Genomic DNA, 14,465 nt, shown 5'->3' with positions numbered 1-14,465 from the left:
TTGACTCGATGACGTCTCAAAGACAAGAGGTGCGTAGCCTCGTTTGCCCAACTCACACTCGTTCCTTTTGATCATGTCATGTCATATATATATATACTTATATAGACGAGTGTGTTTCCTCCATATGTGGAGTTACCGACATATGTAAGAAGAAAGAAGGAAACGCTTCTCTTTCTCTTCAACGTAAATTCCCATGACGCTAACACTGCTACTGGTGTGGTTCGTTCTCCTCTGGAGGTGGTGCTTGCTGCGGCTGCTGGGTCTGCTTGCCGTCTCCTTGATTGTATGGAGTGGCCGGTCGCGCCCCACCAGGACGCTCCTGCTCATTCCACAGCGCAGACGCCCACCGCAGTCGCACGTCAATGAGGCGCCGCTTCAGCTCCCGCACGTGTCGTTGATGCTCCTCCAAGCGTCGTCGCAGCTCCCACCGGGGCACCTCGCCGTGGCGCAAAGGGAAGGGCAGGCCCTCCACGTACTCCGTCTTGTCGCCCGTAATAACGTGCGACATCTCAGTGCCGTCGTCGTCGTCGCCCTGCTCGAACCCCTCCCGTTCGGCGAAGTTGGCGTCGCCGGCGTCGACGTCCTCCACGTCGTTGCGGTGGTGGTGGTGGTCGTCGTAACGGTCTGCATTGTCCTCCGAAACAGAGGCGGGTCGCGGCCAGAAGCGAGCGCTTCCCCTACTCGTCCCTTCCCGGTCACCGCCCGCCACGTCGTGATATCCACCCTTGCTGTGACTCTCCTCGTCGCGACTGCCCGGAGAAGCCGACGTCGTCGAGGCGTCGTGATCGTGCTCGTCCTTCGCGGTGTTTTGCGTGGGGGTTTGACGGGAGAACCACCGCTTCCACCGCGACACCGGCGGCTTACTCCGCGGCGGTGGCAGGGGCGGCATTTGCGATGGCGCTGCGTTGTTGACGTCGGCCTGAGAGTCTGGAACACGATAGTCGCCGTCGTCGCCGTGGTCGGCTTCGGCGTTGGGTAAGCTGCTCTCCGTGCGTTGACCGCGGCGCATCTCCTCGTCAAGCAGCGCCATTTCCTCCTCAATGGAACGTCCAGCGGTGCCCCTCCCCGCTGCATCGGCATTCTCGCGGGGGCCACCACCGCCATCGCTGCTGCTGCTGCTGCCCTCTCCTTGCGTAGCCGGAGGATGGCGCTGCGGTTGTGGTGGCTTCTTCTTCGAATCAGAAGAAGAATGCGAACGCCAGCCGCACTCTTCATTCGGTTGTGCAGACGGCGAGCCAACGGCACCGTCCACAAACCCCTCGTCCGCCCCACCCACATCACCACTACGCAGTACACGCATCTGCTCCCTCTCTTGTGCCGCTTCGTCCGCCTCCGCGCCGGTCAGCGGCGCACCGACGTCTCCGTCTGCTCTGTACGGATTGATCCTTGAGGTGGTACGGTGGCTGCTGGACTCCGTCGCAATGCCGTTGGCACGGCACCCCTCCTGTCCAGGTGGCGACCTGGCAGTGCTCCCGCAACACGCCTCGCCTTCACAGGAGCGAGTGTCGGAGGTATTGGAGGCGGATGTCGTCGTCCTTCTTCGTGGTCGCTCCCTATCGCCGCTGTGGTAACGGTGGTGAGGATGATCGTCATCTCCAAGAATAGACGAGGACAGCGAATCGTTATCGCTGAGATCGACGTCGTAGTTGATGATGTTAAATTGAAAAGGCGACAGGTGGGCGTAGGTCTCGTATGTGCGCGTTTGATCATCATCATCAGCATCACCCTCGTCGTGGTGCGAGTTGACGGCCGGTGACGACGGGCTGGCACGACCTGCAGAAGGCGGCCGAGTCGGAGCAGGTGAAGAAGACGACGGCGCCAATCCACGTTTGCCGTCCGCGCCCGCTTCCGACGTGTGGGGCGCCGCGTTGTCCTTCGCTAGCAAGACGGTCTCCTCCGCACCGGCACGCCCGGGAGAAAAGGAGCGCTGCCGCTGCTGCTCTTGCAATTCCCACTCCTGCGCCACGGCATCACGGTGGTGGTGGTTGATGTGCTGGATCGTGTAGTACCGCCGCGCCGCATCCTGTATGACGGAGTCGAGGTACTGCGTGCGGTAGTCGTCCTCCGTCGCTGTCAGCAGAATCAAGCGAGCCTGTCGAGACAGACGCACCGCCTCATCTAAGCGCTGCATCAGCCGCACGCGTCGGTGGTTCAACGCGTGATTGCGATAGTAGCGCTCGGCCGTCCCGTTGAAGAAAAGATACATCACCGCCAGGTAGGTGTTGTTGAAGGACGGCAGACACGCTTGTGGGCGCACGGCCACCGTCGCGGCGACGGGCAGCGCCGTGGCCGACTTCATGGACGAGGGCACGGTACGATACACGACGCGGGAGGCGTCGCTGCGGGGCACCTTCATGGCCGCCTCGCGGTCAATGGTAAACAGCTGAAAGAAGGAGTCCGTCACGTGCAAGTTGGAGCGCTTCATCAACTCGCGAAAGGCGACTTGCATGAGAAACAGCCGCTCACGGGTGTAGCGCTGTTCCTGCAGCTTCGCGCGCTCTGCGTCAGTTACGTTGGCCAACAGTGACGACGCCGCCCCCGCCGCCGCGCCACCACCGTCATCGCCGCTGCACCGCTGGCGGTTAAAGCGTCGGTAGTAGAAAGGCACAGTCTCGGTGTACACCCGATCCTCTTCCTCCGCCTCGACGAGGGCGGCGGGGTCGAGGGTCGTGTTGTAGGGCATGCGCAACAGCTCGATGAAGGACGCAGCATCACGGGGGAGAAGAAGCGGGTTGTGCGCCTCGCAAGCAGCAGCAGCAGCAGGGGTGGCACTGCGATCCACACCGTCGTCGTCGACGTCGTCGCTCGAGCCCGCCCGTTTCATATCGTGAAGTTGCATTTCAGCAGCCGTGAGCCACACCCACATCGCAGCGCTGTTCCGCAAGCACTGCAGCAGCGGCAGACCGTCCGTCGTATACGCGTAAGGCACGGGCGCCGTGTTGTGTGCGTGGCTGCTACTTCGACTGCCGCTGGGTTGATTCGTATTCGTGTTACTACTGTTCTTGTCAACTGGCCGGGCCACGCGCGTCCCGTTCACGTACTCAGCAGTGGCACCGTAGCGGAGGAGCTGAACAAAGCGATTGCCGCTGATCTCGCACCGGGCGTGCTCGTACACGTCGGCTACGATTTCCTCCACCAGCCGGCGACGCAGGACCCGAATGTGCTCCTTCAGCGGCTCAATGATTTCGCTATCTGCCAAGTGTGTCGGAGTGCGCAGGAAGAAGTGCAGCGTCAGCGGCGCGCTCTCGACGACGCGGTCGGGGTCCAGGCGGAAGGCAACGTCGTGTTCGAAGAAGTACTCCTCCGCCGCCTCCGCGTCTTCCTCTGCGAGATCGCCGGTGAGGCTACTCCGCCCATGCGGGGTGCGCGGGACGCTGCTTCGCGTCGCATTGCCGTTCCACGACGTGCCACCGCTATTGTGCTCCGCCTGCGTGGACGTCGTCGCAGGTCCCGACGCCGTCACTGTGCTGCTGCCCACAAGGTACGCCTCCACATCCCTCGCCGCGCCCGCGAGAAAGCGCTCACCCCACGACATGGGATAACTGCCGTACTCGCGCTGCGTCACCTCTGCCTGTGCATCGTGCTGACTAGCCTGCGCAGGTGTCGCGTCGCTGTCAGCAGCCACAGTGGTGGTGGTGGCGGAGGCGGGGGAGCTGTTGGGCGCGGTGGGGCCGCCCAAGATGGAAGAATTCCTCGGCAAAGAAGCGATGGTGCTGCTGCCCGTCGTAGCTCCGCTGCCTGAAGCGGATGCCGCGCGTGCCATGGGGTGTGACGGCAACCCGCCATCCACCGCCGTGTCGGATTCGACGCGTCTACGGTCGACGGTGGTGTCGTCCTTCCCATCCTCCTCCTCCTCCTCCCTCCCTTCAGTCCCGCTGCCCCGCTGCGTCCCGCGCCTTCTCTCCTCGGCCGCCCTCCATTGCCGATGCTGCTGCTGGTAGATCGCCTCGCGAAGGCTACGCGCTTCCAGCTCGCCGGGGGTGGACACGCGCCGCGCCTCCTCCACCAGCAGCTGCAGCACCGCCGTGGGAGAGGACGGGCCGCTGATGACGAAGTCGTGGTGCAAGTGCTCGACACCGAGGCGGCTAAACGGGTTGTCCAGCAAACTCACCACGCGGTAGCCGGACGTGGTGGGCGGCGACATGGCGGAGGAAGGCTCGGTAAAGGCGGTGGTGAAGGGGGAGTCGGTCGACCGGGGAGCCGGCGCCGTCGCGGAAGTGCTGCTCCGGCTGTTGTGGCCGTCAGAGTCCGAGGAAAGGACGGATGACGAGGGGCGGCCGCCGTTTGTGGGTTCGGCACGAGCATAGAGGGTGGCGTTTCCGGAGGACAGGTTCGCGGAGGCATCGGGGGACAACGGCGCCGCACAGCCCCAGCGGTGGCGCAGACGTCGCGCGTGCTCCGGTGGCGGCACCTGGCCGCGCGCGCCGGCGAAGCTAAGATGCACCATCTGGAGAAGCGTCTGCGGAAACACGTACGGGCGGCTGCCCTGCTTGCGCGGAAACAAGAGAACGGGCGGGCTCTGACGCAGGAGATAGTTGCGCCGGGCCGCGGTGCCGACGAGGCGCAGACTGTTCACGGCAGTGGTGCCAGGAGGACCGCCGTGGAGGCTGCCAACGTACTCCGACGGAGAGGCGACATCAGCTGCGTTGTTCTCCGATTCCGTCAGCACGCTCCCGTTGTCCGGCACGGCTGCCGGCGACACCCCGACGGCGCCGGCGGCAGCTTCGGCCTCAACGGCAAGCTCGTCCATCCCGTCTATGTACTGCACGTACACCTCACGAAAGTCAGTGCCGTCATCGGTCGGCGCTCGTACGTCGTCGAGGCAGGACTCTCCCAACGCCTCATCGTCCTCCTCCTCGCTGCCCTCCTTGGTGTCCATCGTCCTGTGCGCTACCGCTACATCCGCTTTTGCAGGCGCGGTCGTGTCGGTGGACGGCTGGCGGTGAGGTAATGCACCGGCACCGGTAGAAGAAGAAGAAGCGTCGATCACATGCTGCGGGGCGTCGGCGACCACATCAGCGCTGCCCTCCTCCTCCGCCGCTTCGTCGTCGCCGCTGCTGCCGTACTGCTTCGCATGCGTTCCGGCTTGCAGCTGACCCACCCGCTTGGCTGCCGCGTCGTCGCTCCAGATGTCGGGGTTGTTGGCGTGCATCACCGCGGATAGTGTTTCATCCTCCGCCTCCGCCTCTTCTTCGTCCTCTCTGCCCTCACGATGCTCCGTCTGCGACGACGCTTTTCTTTGTCGGGCGCCGCACTTCGAAGATTCGGTGGCGGCCATGGAGGTGAGGGGGGCGGTGCGACGCCTCAACGAGCGCCGCAGATTCGACACGGAGCCGAGAGCCGCCGCGGTGCTGGAGAGGCGGAGTTGCTGGTAGTAAGAACAGCTCGGCTGTAGCCCGCCTTCCTCCACGGCGTACGTGTCGTCGGCCGTGTTGCGTGGGTCGTCTGACCAGAAGGACCGCGTTACTCCGCGGTTCCGTCCTTGCGTACCGTCGTTGTCGCCGCTGTCCACTCCTCCCTTCTCCCTCGCCGACGCGCTACCCCTATCGAACGCCTGCGGGGAGCGTAGGTAGACTTGATAGCCCACATCGCACACGTGCTCGGACGAGAACTCGTCAATGCGCAGTGCGGAGACGTTCACATGGACACGGTACTTCATCATCTGCCCGTAGCTGAATATCTTCTCCACAAGGCGCTGTTGACGCCGACGAATGCGGTCTAGCGAGCGCTGCAGCACGTCCAGCAGCGCCTGCGGACGTGTGCGCAGCAACTCGTCGGTGTGTTCGACGATGTATCGAGCGAAGAAGCCGGCCCGATCGCTGTCCCCGGCGGTGACCGCCGTTCGCGGCGAGGACGGCGGAGGAGGCGCCGCAGCTGAAGGCGACGAGTGGTCTGCGCCGGTGGGTTGCGAGTGCGGACCGTCATGGTGGTTTGCTGCAGGTAACGGGCCGGGTCCGCCACCCTCTGCACCCTCCTGTCGTTGCGCTGCACGGAAGTGCCTTTCGCCCTGCTGCGACCGGTCCTGTCCTCTGTCGTGCAGCCTTCTCACGTGTTCGCTGCTGTTGTCCTTTTGTCCAGCACGCATCTCGGCCTGCGGCTTCTCCTCATCACGCGCGTCCACGGTGTCGGCTCGCTCGCCGGTCGTGGCGCGCCGCAGATGCGACGTCGACTGCAGCGTCGTTTGAGTTCCCGAGGCGAGGCCGCCCTCCCGCGCTAACAGGCGGAGAAGAATTCTACGCTGCTCAACAGCGTCGAAGCTCCGCGCCTCGGCGCTGCCTTGGGCCGCTTCGATGATCGCGGGATGGTCCGCACGCCGCGCCGCTCCCGCAGCTGCGGTGGGTTGGTTCCGAGGGGAAGAAAAGCGGCAGCTCTCGTCTTGCCGACCTGCGCCGTCATTGCGAACGTGAGCAGCTTTCCCGCTACGTTCACGCTCACCGCCATCCTCATCTCCTGTCCGTTCGTTGTCATCATCCCTCGAGGGGATGTGCCACTCGTCCTCGCCCACCATGTACCGGTCAGATCCCAGGTGGTCCCACATCTTTGGCGTTGCGTTGCGGAGAGGGTAGTAAGCGTCAATGATGGCGATGCGCACCGTGTTCGCGCGCAGGCGTCGCACATCTTCGGCCGACAACAGCCCGTCAGTGCTGGGAAGGCGAAGGCTCGGACAGAACACGGACTGTCCATTGTTTTGTTGAGCTGCGGTGCTGTTCCTGCTGCTGTTGTGGAACCCGGCGCGGTGGTCGTAATAGTCCTCCTCCTCCCGCACCTTCGCGATGGGGTCCAGCGCACCGGCCCGCAGCAGCGAACACGTCACCCTCACCACCAGCCCCATCCACTGAATGAAGTTGTGCGTGTTGAACAAGTCCGGGGCGTAGAAGAGGGCCAGCAGAATGTCGTCGTCCTGCTCGTGCTCTAGGTGCCGGAGAGCCTCGTCGATGGGGTACATAGGCACGTAAGGGAGGTAGCGGACCCAATCCAGCGAGGTGCGCAGCTGCGGAGCGGCCCCAGCGCCATCGGCGTCCGCTGTTGGCGTTCGGCCACTACTCGATGAAAGGCCGCTTGTGCTGTGTCGCCGCAGCGCTAGGGTGGACAAGCATGCCCGCTTGGTCTGCTGCTCCTCCTTGTAGGCTGTCACGAGCTGACGGATCAGTTCCTGCAGCGTCGGGTAGCGCCAGCGGAACTCTCGCCAGCGGGCCTGCACCTCGCGCTTCATGCCAGAGGTCGGCTCATCCCGCTCAGTCATGACAGAGGTCGGCCTGGCCGTCCGTCCGTTGCTGTCAACCGCTGCCGCCGTGCCAGCCGGAATGCCACCTGCAGCAGCAGCGTGCGACGTCTGTGACGCGGCCCGCGATGTGAACGACAAGTCCTCCAACTCGGACGGCCCGGCAGACCAACTCGGCAGCCGCGCAGCACGCTCCGGGGACGAGGGGTAGCCCAGTTCCACACGGTCTCCGCCTTCCACTGCGGCGGCCGTCAGCCCGTCATCACCTGCCTTGTCACCGGTGCCTGCCACGAGGTACTCCTCACCGTCCACCACCACGTCCCGCTCCAGCGCCGCCAGGCGCGAGTGCGAGGTGTCGGTGTAGTGGTGCACATCGCTGTAGTCCACTGACCTGCGGGGCTGCTGCGGTGGCGGATGCTGCAGTGTGGGAGAGGAGGCGAACCTCCCTCGGACTGTCATTTCAACCTCACTGTTCTCCAGCCCGTTCGGCGAGACGGTGTTCGTTGACTCGTGGCTGTAACGGTCTCGATCTACGTCGTCGTCTCGACCGTATAGCCCGTCGAGGTCTTCGGCGTACGGGTCGAGGTCGTCCACCTCGTGAAATACGTGTTGAGAGCGATGTGGGTTGCGCTGACGGTGTGGATCGGCATAGGTGGCTCCTGGAAAGGTCATGGAAGACGATGAGGCTGCTGCCTCGGTACTCGTGCGTTCCCTTAATCCTTCCGCTTCTGCTGTCAGCAGCAGATCCTCATCATCGTCGAGACGGTTCTCGTGGCCGGCACCGATTGAGGCGGCCGCATCGTGCGGATGCAGTCGACGGCCAGTCCCTCGCCGGGGGGTCTTCCTCTGCTGCCGTTGTGGACTCGACATCCGCGAACGTGTCCGGGTCCGACCACGCCGCGTCGTTCATGGGACTCTCCACGCCATACGCGTCTGCGTTCTCGTCTCTCTCCAGCTGTTGTTGATCATCAACTTCTTGACGTTCCACTTCCGTATCTGGAGGAGACGCAGCAGCTGCTGCTGCTTGGCTCGCGTACAAGAAGTCCGCGGTGTCCTCTAGAGCGAGCCCGAATCGTATGCCGAGTACGCTGCGGGGCGTAATGCCTCTCCTGCCGTCATCGAGCACGCACGTCACCGTCCAGACAAGCACGATGGAAACGATGAACAACACCAACGATCGGCAACGTATGCCTCTGTGGTGATCTAGCACATTCCATGCTATCGAAGAATGGGAGAGCGGGCTGCTGTCCATGGTCATGTGGTCCCCGCAGCTGCGACTGGACGAGCAGGGAGACATCGGTCTTGCGGCGGTCGTCTCAGCAGCAGCGGCACGGTGACGCAGCGAGCTCCAAACGAGCGTCATTAAAGTGTCTTCAACAAGTGCCGTTAAGTGCGTGAGTGCGGCGCAAACCGGGTGGCCAAAGCCGCGACAGCAGCACGAAATGAAAAGGGCGGAGATCGTAGTAGCACGGACAGCAAGGAACACGGCGCAGCGCGGACGCACTTTTCTTGAGGGTGATGGCCGGAGTTCACGCTACTCGATGAAGCGACCTCTGTGAGCCACAGACTCTCTTGTTGTCTGTTTTGCTAAAAGAGAGAGAGAGGGAGTTGAGGAGGGAAACAAACAAAGATATATATATATGTGTGTGTATATATGAACTCAACAGCGGTGCAAGCAAAGAGCAGCAGAACAAGAAGAGCGCTTTAACTGTCTGGCGTTTTGCAACGCAGCGAGAGAGCGAACCGCCGTCGAAGAAGCTTACTAGACCAAGTGAAAAGAGGCGCTACCCAGCACGCCAAACGTAGCAAACAGGGAGGGTGGGGGGATGAAGAGAGAGAAGAAGGGGGCAACAAAAGCTACTAACAACTAGACAGCGCCAGAGAAAGACAGAAAGATCGAGCGGTAAGAGACGGGTGGTTCGTCAGCCTGGTATCGCTCCAGTAACCAGCCAGATACAAAGAAAGAAAAAATAATAATAATGAAATACAATAACAACAGTGCTTACGGCAGGCTGGTTGTGGGGGGGGGGGACCTGAACGAGCGAAGCATGCTCAGTCTCCTTCCTTTCTTTTTTGATTCCACGTCGAACAGATAGGCGTGCACGCACACACACGTGAAAGGGATCAGGAAGAAGACAACGCATGCATCAAGGATAAAGTCTAACGTGTGGGGTTTTTTCGCTTCTTAGTTTTGGGTTTTCCCCAACTACTCCCCCACAATCAACTGACGCCGCCAAAACGTACGATACCGTCTGCAGCTGAAGTGCGTGTGTGTGTTGATAAGCAAACCGATCAACACGGAAGAGAGGTGCCGCAACGCCTCTTCTTGGCACGGCGCCAGCAACATCAACTACAACAGCACAGAAATATATGTCAACAAAAAAAAAGGAGGGGCCGCATATCGGCTTTATTATCTTCGTGGGCTTCTCCTTCTCTCGCGGACGCAGCGACTTCGCCGCGGACGCACAACGCACGCACACACACGAACGGAGGGGCGTCTCCGCGAACGCCACGTGCAGCAAAAGAAAGGGAAAAAAATAACGCCAGCGTGTAAAACAAAGCGATGCGCCACAAGAGAACATCATGCCATTCTGACAGTGTACGTCAGCGCCATGCCGGGGTGCGTAGCACCACGCATCATTGCTCGGGCCACCTTTTTTTTTTTGATGGTGCTGTTCGTGTTCGTGTGCGCCGTGTGCAACGCTGGGTGTTGACTTCGATGCGTGATGATGATCACGAAGTGCAACGGAAGTCCCACGCGCGCGCACAGCGAGGCACAACGAAGGAACAACAATGAATGCAAGGGAAATTACGGTACAGACAACCAACCAAAAAGAGGGCTCCTCTCTCCAACTTGCCGAGCCTACGGATGCCTGTCTCTACGAGAACGGTCGCACAAATGAAAAAGAGAAGAAACAAATGTGAAGCGAAAGGAAAGCATACTAAAGGATGCAGCGTGCGGCTGCCATTCGATGAGGAGAAGAAAGCGTTCCGCGTGCCCCTCATGAGACTACTCGCCATTGGCCCCCCCCCCCCCACCCACACAGATGGTTCTCTTCTTTAAGCTTCTTTTAACCTTCCATGTGTAGGTGTGTATATATGTATATATATATATACGTTGACGCTAAGTGAAACGAGAGAAGAGGGAAAAAAAAATAAAGGCAGATGCTTCAAAAATCAAAAGAAAAAAGAGCGGGTGTGCACTCAACCTGCATATCAAGAAGCTGTTCACGAAACCGATTAGCCGCGCTCCCACTGGCTCGACCTACCCCGAGAAGAGGATCTCACCGTACTTGCCTGTCACACGCCACCCAATGCCCAGCTCTTGATCCAGCCTCGACTTGACGTCGCCCGGTACACCAACGCAGCACTCACTCTTGATGGTGCGAATGGCGCACACCGGCACCGCGTGCGAGGGCCAGTACGCCGTTATCACCTCGTGGAACGTCGGCGCATCCATCAGCGCGGACGCCGGTGTGTCCTGCGTCAGCTCTTCCACGAGCGCCTTCTCCGCCGCCGAGTAGCCCTGCGGCGCCGTGTGCAGGTCCGCCTTGTCCGTCGGGGCGAGCGTCGTGATGAAGTCGGACCGGTCCCAGTATCGGTCCCCGACGAGGCGGCGGTAGTTCAGGTCTCCTTTGAACAGCACGAGGCCGGAGCGGGGGTACACCTCGGTCTTGTTCATGCGGTACAATCCCTGCGGCGTGTTGGGGCTGCCGGTCGCCGCCAGCGCCTCGGCCACACCGACCGCCTTCGCAGGCGTCGCAACGTGCTGGGTGTAGAAGTAGCGGTTCAGCACGCGCGGGGGTAAATCGCGGTACTCGGACGGCTGCGTCCACACCGTATCCGCCTCCACAGCGAACACGCCACGCGCGAAGCAGTCGCGTACGCGCTGAACGAAGGGCTCCAGCACGTGCCTCAGCGCCGCCCGCTTCGTCGCGTCTGCCTCGAACTCGCTACCCGTGTAGGCCGCCTCCAGCTCCCGCAGCGTGAGATCGAAGTCACGCGGTGTGACGTCAGAGACGTAGTAGGGCATCGGCTTAACGTGGTAGACCACGCGCCCGCCCTTGCCGGCCTCTCCCAGCAGCGCCATCTGCTCCACGTACCACAGGCCGAAACACAAATCCGAGACGACCTCGACGCCGACGTTGTCGTTGACGATGTCAATCTGCCGCGAGCCGTTGCCGGGGTCCGTCGGGTCCAGCAGACGCTGCAGGTGCGCCTCCACACGACCCACCTCGTTCCCGATCAGGTTGACGTCCTGCGCCAGCGAGGCAACCTTCTCGCGCTCCTGCAGCAGGGCCACCTCGCCGCCGTGCGCAGCCGCCGCGTCCCCGCTCGCGTGGGCGCTCGTCAGCTGATCCATCGTGAACATGGAGAGATCGATGCCGTTGCCCCACAGCATCCAACGCAGCAGGATGCCGCCGTACTCGCGGCTGGCTGTCCACGGCTGACACGCCAGCATCGGCACCACGCGCGCGTGGATGAACTTCACGAGGACGTCGCGCTTCTCGTGGGAGAAGATATCGCGGTACGGCAGAAAGAAGGCGTCCACCGGCGGCAGCACACATCCGCTGGGCTGCTTCAGCATGTCCGCGTAGGGCACCTGCTTGGCCGGCACACCTTCCTTCGCATCGGCGTGCACGCGGCGCACGACGACGCCGTCGGCGACCAATTCCGGGTTGCACACCAGCGAGGCGTACTGACGAGCGCTCTGCTGCGGAACCACCGGCGGGCTCACAAGACCCGGTGTGGTGGTCACCTGACACTCCTGCGAGGAGAGGGGGTTGCTAAAGGCGTGTGCCGTAATCACGTTGAGTGGGGGCTCATCAAAAGCAGCAGCAGCGGCACTGTCCGCCTTCGCGCCAGTGTTCTCGTCACCGTCGCGCAGCATTAAATACTGCCACAGAAGGTGGTAGAAGTAGATTTCCCCGTGCAGCCACGGCATCTGGCCCCACCGCGGTGCGATGATGTCCGCCGGCGCCCCGTCCGGCGCCCCGCCCACGCGCTTCGCGACGTCGTGCACCACAGCGGCATCGGCGTTGTCGTACTCCGTCACGTAGGCGTAGTTGCGCAGCCAGCCTGCGACGTGCGCCTGCCCCGGCAGCGGCGGCACGAAGCCGTCCCTCTCCGCGTTGAGGATTAACTCCCGCACCCGCGCCTGTCCCTGCGCCGAGGTCACCGCCACGTTCCCGCTCTCCTCTAAGGTTCGCTTCAGCACCGCAGGGATGCGCTTCGCCATGGTGACGGAGCGGAACTCCTTCGCCGAGACGTCGCGGAAGCGCGCCAGCGTTGGCAGCCGCGCCGCCGGGTGCTCGAGGGCGAGTTGGAAGAGCTCCCTCAGCTCCCCCGCATCCTTCCAGAGGCCGATGTGGCAGCACCCGCCGATGTCCCCCGCCCCCGCCGGGTTCTTCGCCACACCGCAGAGGATGTGGTGGACGGGGAAGTCGCGACGGGCGAACATGTAGTCCCGCGGACGCAGCACGTTGAGAATCGGGCAGTAGTCGTTGCCGCCGTCGCCGACGAAGATGATCGTCGGGTCGATGAGCGTGGTGGTCTGCAGCAGCCGCTCGATGATGCGGGACTTGCACATGTTCGGCTTGCCGCCGGCCATGCAGCACTCACACTGGTGCCCGTACGGCTCATACCAGCACACGCGGGACTTGCGCTGCCGGCCCGCGTTGTGCGTCGCGTCGCGCTCTGCCTCGTCGTTTACGTTCGTGCTCCGCGCTGGCCGGTTGGCGCCGTAGCAGACCTCAAGACCCGCGTTCCGGTCCACGCCCGGGGCAGTCAAATCATAGTAAGGATTGCAGTGGATCTGCGAGAGGTGCTCCTTCACAAACGGCAACCGGGCATCCAAGGCGGCATCGATAAAGAGCAGGTTTGCGTCGCTGGCGATGTTGATCTCCAGAAAGCTCGGCATGTTGTCCTGCACCGCCGTCGCACGGATATCCTTCGAATCCGCTGCTGCTACGGCAGCAGCCGGCAGCGCGTACTGCTTCTGCGCCTGCACCAGGTAATGGAACACGTCTGGCATCTTGGGGTCAAGCGTCACGCTGTCGTGCGCCGCCTTCACCAACTCATCCTTCGAGAAGGGAGCGATGATCGTGTCGATCAGCTTCGTCCACTGCATGCGGTCTTTCTCCTTGATCAGACTCATCAGCTCGTCACGGCGGCCCAGGGCGGTGGGGATCACCTCGTCCGTGTTGCAGTCCACGATGGTGTGGTCGAAGTCGAACACGACCAGGAAAGACTGACGGCCGATACCTTTCATATTTTCGTTCGTTAGGTTGTTTGTTTGTTTGCTTGTGTTTTGGGGAGATTCCTTTGGATTACTGTTGTGTTGACAAGAAGTGCTGCGTTTTTCTTTGCTCGTTTATCCAGCTCACGCGCGCGAGTGCGGGTTTTTTGCTGAAGAAGAAATGCGGAGAGATGTGTGAATAAGTTGCTGCGGTGGCTGTTGTTGCTTTGGAGGGTCATAGTGGAAGGCAAAGGCGGAAAAAGAAGGAAAAGAGAAGGAAAAGAAGCGGATCGGCAGTTCCAACGTGCGTGGTGCATCATCAACACGAAACATTTTAAAGTGGTGGTGGTGTGAGCCCCAACGTACGAGAACGCGAGCGGTGACTAACAAGAGCATTGAAAAGCGAGGCATGGAAGATAACGGAGAGCGACGTCCCCCCCCCCCTTCCATTCTGTGCAAGCGCGCCACAAAAACACCATTTAGACTTCCATAAATATATATGTATTTATCATCTCCGTCATGTCCTGTTGCGGAATCAAGTCGATACTCGTCTCATTCTCCTCTTGCAGTGGAACGAGCACATACCTACCGGACAACGCCACAAGTGCCGCACTGCGAAGCACCATTTAGCTTCACTGAAGTGCGTACGTCGTGCCTCGTGTCCCCGTCCCTCCTCCCCCCTCCCTCCCTCCAACACATTCTGTTTTCTTGCCTGACCGGAAGTGTCCGTCAACAGGGAGGATTTGGTTTTAATATCGGGTTTATATATATCTTCTCATAAAAGAGGCACGAGTGATGCCAGAAAACTGGAGAAACAAACTCGCAGGACCACACAACGGATGTGTGAGTGTTGGAGGGGGAGGGGTGCGTGCACGCAAGAAGACACACACGCACAGGTAAGATATAGCGAACGTGCACCACGAAACTACATATAGACACCTCTCAGAAAAAAAAAAGGGTCGATGTGAGACCCCAGAGCTCAGGCCAGGAAAGGTTTTTGTGTAT

The 14,465-nt window shown here is 61.4% G+C and overlaps 2 protein-coding genes across 3 annotated transcripts; both read right to left on the bottom strand.

Annotated features, from left to right (window-relative positions):
- Nucleotides 1-208: 208 nt before the first annotated feature.
- ABB37_01927 (hypothetical protein) lies at nt 209-8,092 on the bottom strand (the record flags this gene model as incomplete). Its single annotated transcript, XM_015798629.1, has 1 exon — nt 209-8,092. One exon carries the CDS (start codon nt 8,090-8,092, stop codon nt 209-211), a length of 7,884 nt encoding a protein of 2,627 aa, XP_015662107.1.
- Nucleotides 8,093-9,403: 1,311 nt separating this feature from the next.
- ABB37_01926 (hypothetical protein) lies at nt 9,404-13,687 on the bottom strand. Of its 2 annotated transcripts, none has more exons than XM_015798627.1 (1): nt 9,404-13,687. In XM_015798627.1, the coding sequence occupies exon 1, from the start codon at nt 13,491-13,493 to the stop codon at nt 10,488-10,490; it is 3,006 nt and encodes a 1,001-aa protein (XP_015662105.1). In that variant the 5' UTR covers nt 13,494-13,687; the 3' UTR covers nt 9,404-10,487. The 2 variants fall into 2 exon arrangements, with proteins under 2 accessions (XP_015662105.1, XP_015662106.1); XM_015798628.1 differs by having other exon boundaries at nt 9,404-13,678.
- Between the last annotated feature and the right edge of the window lie 778 nt (nt 13,688-14,465).

This window comes from Leptomonas pyrrhocoris (assembly GCF_001293395.1).
Source record: "Leptomonas pyrrhocoris isolate H10 chromosome Unknown, whole genome shotgun sequence".
Taxonomy (NCBI): domain Eukaryota; phylum Euglenozoa; class Kinetoplastea; order Trypanosomatida; family Trypanosomatidae; genus Leptomonas; species Leptomonas pyrrhocoris.
Note: the sequence above shows the minus strand (reverse complement) of the source record. Positions and strands in the feature narration are given on the sequence as shown.

Coding starts and splice junctions, on each gene's coding strand:
- ABB37_01926 (XM_015798627.1), bottom strand. CDS start 13,493: ATGAAAGGTATCGGCCGTCAGTCTTTCCTGGTCGTGTTCGACTTCGAC.